Source organism: Morone saxatilis, unplaced genomic scaffold, assembly GCF_004916995.1.
Source record: "Morone saxatilis isolate NCDOM2014 unplaced genomic scaffold, NCSU_SB_2.0 Contig24, whole genome shotgun sequence".
Lineage (NCBI taxonomy): Eukaryota > Metazoa > Chordata > Actinopteri > Moronidae > Morone > Morone saxatilis.
This window is the reverse complement of record NW_023339807.1, coordinates 5,271,950-5,280,137: the sequence shown is the minus strand read 5'-3', so window position 1 is coordinate 5,280,137 and position 8,188 is coordinate 5,271,950. Positions and strand designations below refer to the sequence as shown.

General features: G+C 42.6%; 1 protein-coding gene across 1 annotated transcript in view; it reads right to left on the bottom strand.

The window, feature by feature from the left end:
• Window positions 1-8,188, bottom strand: part of LOC118335700 (furin-like protease kpc-1) — a 160,884-nt gene that overhangs the window by 17,796 nt on the left and 134,900 nt on the right. Inside the window, exons 14-16 of the mRNA XM_035672127.1 lie at window positions 5,905-6,015; window positions 5,455-5,548; window positions 3,100-3,285 (exon numbers count right to left, since the gene is read on the bottom strand). Of these exons, the coding sequence (XP_035528020.1) occupies window positions 3,100-3,285; window positions 5,455-5,548; window positions 5,905-6,015 (391 nt within the window). The remainder of the gene's footprint in view (window positions 1-3,099; window positions 3,286-5,454; window positions 5,549-5,904; window positions 6,016-8,188) is intronic.

Below are 8,188 nucleotides of genomic sequence, written 5' to 3'. Positions count from 1 at the left end.
TTAAAGGGTCGGTTCACCCAAATTAAAAATAAAGACTTCCTCTATCTGGTGGGTTTGAGGTATCGGTCTCTGAGATTTTTGCCCCCACAACACAATGGAGGTTATTGAAATTTAGTTTTTGGTACTCACAGTAGTGAAATATTACATACACAACTTTTTTTCCCAGGAAGTTTAGTTTTTGACAGAAAGTAATTCAGCTAAAAACTTCAGTGTTCTGTGGATTAGCCAAAATAGCAGGGTCACTGATTCTGGAAAGAGACGTTGCTGCTGAATTTCTTGAAGGTAACTGTTCGATGCTGTTAGCACCGCAGACAACACTCCATTTACCTCTACTGTATTGGGGTGGAGACAGAGATCTCAGAAAACTCTTAAAACCTGGGCACATAAAATCAAAACTATCTGCTGGAATAGATACAATTGGAAGTTAAGTGAGGAAATGTGTCTTTTTGTATTTGGGAGATTTGGTATACTAATGGCTTAACTGTCATATTTTACTATGTAGACAGAAATGCTTTAAAGAGAAGATGAGAGAGAGACACTGAGTGTGTGTGTGTGTAAGAGAGGATGGAGAAAGATCAAGGGCACACAGGGTCGAAATAACATCTCATTTTTCTGCTTATGGTCTATCCTTAATGTTTATAGATATTAATGATTGTGTATTATTGTTTTCAATCATGTAGTTAATAATGTGGTTTAAATCACGTCTGTACATTGCTGCTCTTGCCTTTCTAGAATACACATATTCCATATTGTGCTTGCAATATTGTCTGTGATAAACAGTAAAAGCACCACAGATGGAGGTAGAGCGAGCACAGGGGAAAGCACATACAAGAAGAGGGACAGAGGGAGAGGGAGAGAGAGGAGAGAGAGAGAGAGATAGAGTGTGTATTTTTCCAGCCCTGCGGTCTCGTCTCCTTCACAGCACTGGAAGGTCAGCCGAGCCCCGAGCCATAAGACTTGCTCCCTTTTCACTTCAGTCCTGCTTTTATCCCAGGAGCACCACAGTGCTCTTTGACAGTTGTCATCATGACGAATCAATATAGACTCTCCACAAACACCTCCCCCTGTGCCGCCCTTGAGTTTTTAAACACTGATCCGGCAGATAGTCCAGTTAAAGTCTCTTCCCAGGGCCTCCATTTTATAAGTTTACCCTTCACTCTCTATCATCCCTCCTCCTGTCTTTTCTATTAGTCCTGTATGTCCTCTGTCTCGCTCACGTCCCCGCCTCTGTTTCTCTATTCGCATCATTTCAAGGTTTAACTGGCATGGCTGCTTGTCAGAGGCAATTTTTATTTTTACAGCCACACAGAAGCATGTCACAAACCATCAAATGTAAATGTAAAGAGATTTTGTGTCAGGAACCATGATATGTCAAATAACTGTTCTTGTACCAGTGACTAAAATAGTCCACAGTACTTTCTTTTACTGGGACAATTAGTAGACTTAAACTTTGGGTGAGCCATGATATTTAATCATCAGTGTCAACAGTTTAGAAAGAGAGAGATTTTAATATATATAATTAAAAAGCCAGCTAGGGCATATGGCACATTGTTGCAAATTCCTTTATAGGTATGTGTGTCCCTCCTTGCGTTGACTTCAAGCGCTGTCACACGCCGTCTTATTCTCAGCTCTGTATTTCTGATTGTGTGTGTTCATGTTTCTCTCCAATTTGCGGTAAAATTGGCAACCAGCGTAAAACCAATCAGTGTGTGTGTGTGTGTGTGTGTCAGTGTGTGTGTATGTGCTGATTAGCCGTGTGCTAAGGCATGCGGCACGTAAGATGCAAGCGTTAATTCGTGTTGCGAGCATCGCGGTGACTCGTCTCGGCCCTCCGGTAATGAGCAGCACCGTCGTTATGTGGCTCTGCTTCACGGTGTTTCCTCCCCGTCTCTGCGACACACTGGGCCTTGGTAATTGGTCACAGAGGGGACAGTAAATCTGCACGAGGACGTGGGAGAGACACAGAGACGGAGAGATAGAGAGAGACAGTGTGTGTATGTGTGTGTTTGTAGGAAGAGGTATGTGATAGAGGACAGGGGGTGGGTGTCTTTCATCTTCACAGCTTTTTCTCTATAAACCTCCAACTGTTTACAAGGACTGATGCCTATTTGCACACACACACACACACACATATACACAGTGAGTCCCCCCCACCTCTACTTCTACCACCCACACGTATATACAGTAAATGACCTCAGCGCGCTACTGTCTGTGAGTATGGATTCTAATCAGACGTTGGCAGTATTGTGTCTGTCAAACCTGGCCAAGGTTACTTAACCTTCCAGTCTTAATTTCCCTTCCATTTTAGCTCCTTCCTCCATATCAAACATCAGCACATCTATGAGAGGAAAAAAATGGGGAAAAAAAGGAAAAAAGAGCGCGGGAAGGAAAATGAAGATTGCCATGCTTGGCTGAAACTCGGAGATGAAAGTAGAGGATGATTCACATTGCTATGGCAAAATGAACTGAACCAAGCTGAGCTGAGCTGTGCTGTGCTGTGCTGGGCTATTTTTAAACTTCTATACACCGCTGCTACTGGAAGAGGACAATGTGAAGCAGAGCAAATCATTTCTATATCATGAAAGAAGGTATGTGAATTAGGGTTTCCAGGAAAGTATGTAAAAATTTGTATATAAGCTTTGCCAAGATTTTTTTTGGTACAGTTATCACTTGAGGGATGCAGACTTGTACAGACAAAACTATGAATTCTTCACAAGATCACAAGTTATGTCAAAGGATTGAGAGATGCTAATAAAGTTTACAATCTTGGAGGCCATCTTCACTGATATACATACATATAACACAGCTGAATGAAACGCTTTTAGAGTACTTTCTACCTTTTGTTGAGCTCAGAATCACCAAAAAGGGTAATAGTGAATATTCAAAAGCAGAAATGTTTTAGGCTAAATGCTAACATGCTAACAATGACAAAGCTAACATGGTGATATATAACAGGTATAATTTTTTTTATCATACTCACCATCTTAGCTAAGCATGCTACTGTTAACATTTTTTTGCCAATTAGCACTAAACAGTGCAGCTTAAGTGTAGCTAGGCAACTGATGGCAGCTCATGATGACATTTCATTTTGTCTCTCACCTGTAGGGTCCACAGGCCTCGTGGCTGCTCCCCCCAGCAGTGCACCGTCATCAGGGTCCAGTTTTTCAGGCCTGCAGTGGAGGCGTCATTGGGTCGTGTGTCCAACAGCAGTGATACAGTGCCGGCTGGAGACGCCAGGCTTATAGAGAGGTCACCACGACACACGGTGCTGATGCTTACTCTCACCTGTTGAGAAACAGGTGGCAGGAAACAAAAGACAAGGGAGGTGTGAAGGAGACTGATGGAGGGATAAGAAAAAAATAGGAAAAACATGCCTTGTCTTCCAGGCCTTCTCATCAGCATCACTGTATGAAACCCTGTGGCTGCTTACTGAGTGTGACAGAACTACTGGTCTTTATTTTTTAACATACTTAACTGATTGTTAACTTCAACTTTTACCTTAAAAGCATACTTTTGTGTATTTGGGGAAATACACATATTTGCTTTCTTGCAAAGAGTTGTAGACTATGAGAAAATCGATACCACTTAGAGCCAGAAGCCAGTTAGCTTACCTTAGCATAAAGACCAACCAAAAACAATTTCTCCTTTCAGTGACTTTGAGTTTCCACTGGTTGCTTGACAATAGTCCGAAAAGTTACTGTGCCCGACCAAGAAATAGTCCTGTACACGCACTCCCATAATACTACACAGTTTAAATAAAAATGATGTAACATTTTAATGCGTGACACTTTGGGGCTGGTAGGCGGATTTTGATCAGAGCCAGGTTCGCTGTTCCCCCTGAATAAGAATGCAAATATGCATATTTCCAGGCAGAAATATTGCCAGGCAGTGTTAACATTTTCCCCAAGTTTTAATCCAAATCAGATATTGTGTGTGCCAGACAGATGGACATAGCCACCTAAAGATGAAGACAAAGAAAACTAAGGAGCAGAGCAAGACAATACAAAAATGGCTGAGGGGAATATTAGCTAAATGATTTAAAGCACATTTACCCCCCAAACCCCCATCCCCCTGATTCCCACCCAGTAAACACTCTCCCTGTCCCTGTTCATCACAAGCAGCACATCTGGTGTGACAATGGCACATCGCAGAGAGAGCCGCCAAGCTGCAAAAAGACTGACAGCCCGCTCCTGTTTACAGCGTGTTACCACGGCAACACGTCCATCAATCACACCTCGCAGCGATGGCCTGACCCACGCTTTCTGCCAGGGAGCAGAGCCGCAAAGATGAAGCCTTTTCAATTTACATGCTGACACACTCCCGCTCTCGCTCTCTCTCTCTCTCTCTCTCTCTCTCTCCTTGCTATTTCACAAGTACACACACACTAACACACTCACAAACACAGAAGTCGCACAAACTCAAATGTGCACAAACTCAAACATGCACGTACACAGACAGGTACAGTATGTATGCCTGCTGACACAGTCAAACGTAAACACATTTGCAGGTATATGCCTGTACTCACGAAAAACACAGTTTTGCCATTTTCTGCAAATGACACAGCCAACACATTACACATCACAGTATGAGCCTTTTTATCTTTTCTATTCTCAGTTAGAACACATGACACAGAAACCCTGAAAACAATTTGTGTGAAATGTTCAAGCTTCCCTGGTTGCGGGCAGAAGTTAAGTTTTCCATACACTTCTGCTCGATTTGTATAATGTCACAGGCAACAGGAAACATGGAAGTGAAAACTGATTTTTTTGCCTTTCTATGTTTTAAAGGAATAGTTTAACATTTTAGGAAATAGGCCTACTCTTATTTGCTTTTTTGCCTAGAGTAAGATGAGAACATCAGTGCCTTTCTCATATCTGTCTGTTAAATTTGAAAACTACAGCCAGTTACAGCTTAGCATAAAGACTGGAAACCAAGTAAAATCACAATCAGGACAAGCTGTGGTTTCACAGGGGGTTGTGTGTGGGACTGCAGTATTTCTTGGCTGGGAGCAGTGACTTCCTGGAGTCTTTGCTGGTTGCCTGGCAACCATATGTTACATTTTTTTTCACTCTAGAGGTGCTGGCAGGTAGATTTTGGCACCTTTGGAGAGAGCCAGGCTAGCATCCCCCTGTTTGTAGTCTTAATGCTAAGCTAAGATAACCAATTTCAGGCTATAGCTATACACTATATTTAATGGACAAAGAAAAAAGTGGTCTCCTCATGTGACTCTCAGCAACAACACAAATAAGCATATTTCCACAAAAAGTCAAAATCTTCCTTAAGTAGAACTTTTTTCCCTATATTTTTACACCAATCAGCCATAACATTGTGAGCACTGACAGGTGAAGTGAATAACACTGATTATGTGGTTATCATGGCTCCTGTCAGTGGGTGGGATATATTAGGCAGCAAATGAACATGCCATCTAAGTGTATTTCAAAACTTCAGCCTGACCTGAACATGCTCTAGAGTGTTGATCTCGTTGGACCTCCCATGGCAGGCCTCTGATTGGATGTTCACGCTGACCAGGCCTCCTGGAGAAAGGACCCTAACCAATTAAAGATCATTATGTCAGTCAGTAGCCAAACCTTTTTCTTGTATGCTTAATAGACACTCATACACATACATCCTCTCCTACAAATATACAGACACACACAAAGCAGTGACAGTACAGATGAAGATAAGATGAAGGATTATTGATTCCTGCGGGGAAGCCGTTTTGTTGAAGCAGGTAGAATAATGTGATACAACAAGGAATACCTTTAAAGCAGAATTTGAGACATAAATCTGAATATAAGCAACAAAAGTGAGTGAAAGCAATAAAAAAAGAAGAAAAGCAGCTATGGGAGTCACATAAACGTACAGTAGGTGGTCGATAAAGCTTTAAAAAGAGCCTCTTTTAACCTGGTATGATCGAGTGTGACTTCTTGCGTGCACTTCCTCTGTGGAGCAACACTGGTGAAGTATACAGCCTGCTGCACCATCAGCCCTGCATCTAACAATCCGAAGCCATACCTGAAACAAGAAGAGAACATGCTGTCTATTATACATGTGTTTGTGTACATGAGCAGCATTTTTATACCCTATATCCTCACACACGTAAACTGGAGGCTTTTCATGTGGGTGGCTGAATGTGCTGCAGGAGTAAGTGCTAATGGCTCCGAGATGAGGAGGCAACAAGTCATTGACGAAGATGATGTTGTCCTCTGACACAAACGCTTCCTGCTCTGTCCGGGTTGAGGGCTGCTGTTTGTACTGCCTGTAATTGCCTGGAGGATTGATTCTGAACAATGTGACATCTCATGGACTGTAATCAAGCCTCATTATTCATTCTTTACCTCCCCAGTCTGGGTGCTGGAGACACAATGGTCGACCCTTAAGCGGCGTCGCTGCCTAGTGACTGTATGACCACTGCCTGTCTTACTCGATCCCCTCCACTTTACTGCCCCCTTTTCGCCGTCACTTTCCGTCTCTTTTGAATCATCCGCTCTCATCTTTCCTCTTTGCTCTCTCTTTTTCACAGGGCAGCCAGCTATTCAGAATTCTTTTCCTCTTTAAATTCTCCTTCACTCTCCTCCATCAAACCAGAATTTCTTGCATCAGAACTCTCCTTCACCACTTCAGTTATGTTGAAATCACAGTCCTCATAAGTCTCGCCTTAATTCTCCCTCAAATCTTTTATTTTCACGCACTCTCCCTTTCAGTTTCCTCTTGTTAAAATCACAGCCCTCAGACTGAGTAACAGGGCCGTAACAACCTTCATTCTCCCCAACCCCTCCTCTTCGAAATCCAGAGGGGGTGACAAAGAGCTAATTTCTGCCATTATTACCATACAGACCTTATGCCGTTAATCTGCAATAAGTGAAATTCATTATCCTGATGACGGGGTCTCTAGGAGCAGCAGAGAGAGAGACAGGAGAAAGGAGAGAGCTGATCAATAACTCAATCTGCTGCCCGGCATGGGGCTCCATCTCCTCTGTCTCAGACTGTCAGTGCGTCTGAGGAGGAGAGGCAGGAGCTGCAGCCCACACCGTCCTCGTCCTAACAGCACGCCGCGCGATCAATGGACACAATCTAATCAGCCACTATCACCACCAATGACTTTTAGCATGTAGGGCCCAGCATAATAGCATTAGGCAGACGGGTGTGTGGGGTTGAGGTGCACTGCTGAAGTTCAAGGTCATTTGGGAGGTTTGTGAAAGCTGCGAAGAGTTGCAGCAAAACACAGCTGACAGGAGCTGAATGCAGAAGACTAGACTAGTGACTGCTATATAAGTATTTGGCTCTTCAAGCACAGGAACTGCTTATACTACATGATGGGAGGTAAAAGTGATTTTATGCACTAATCAATGTGTGTTAGAAGTCACCAAAAATGGAACTGTGATCCTGAATGCTCCCTAATACGTGTTCAAAGATGCATTCAAACTAATTTTAGTGTTTCTGCTTAGACTTGTTTCTGCTCTGTTGTAACAACAAACACTCAAAGATAATCATTAAACTCACTTAAAAAGACTTTCAGGGCATTTCATTTCTGTTGCAATGAAGACAGACAGAAAATGTGTTGCAGGAGCAGGAGACAGGAGGTTTAACCTAGACTTTCTTACTGAAAACAGCCCTGTGATGAAACATGGTAAGGGGCTTGTTGTTTCAGGTAGCGGTGAGACAATAAAATAAGATCCAGGAAGGCTGGTTTGAGTAACAGATCCATGAAATGGCTTGAGATGAGAAGTTATCACAGCGGCAATAATTTTATCTTTCATTGTGACAAAGTGCAAGATAAACATCAGAAATGTGCCGTTCATGTTGCAAAGTAAACCACTGTGATTCTGTGCTGCACACATTTAGTTGGTTGGATGCAATGCCTTACTAAACTGCAAAGCAAAAGTTAAGCCAGGTTCAACCTTTGCTGGCGTTTTTTTGTCAGGGCCCTCCACATTGGCATCCCCTCTGTCAATGAAGCTAGAGCTAGGTTATATCAGGCTTTGGCTACAGAGACAATACCTGCCAATATAATCAATTTATTGAGTTTTTTGTCTATGTTGACAAATTAAGAAAACAGAGAATTGTACATGCACTATCTTTTAAAAGGTCCAATGTATAGATTTTAGCTGCATCTAGCAGTGAATTTAATTCGCTTCATTCTCCGCTTCCTACAGTGGCATGATTCTCATTTTCAGGGGATTATACA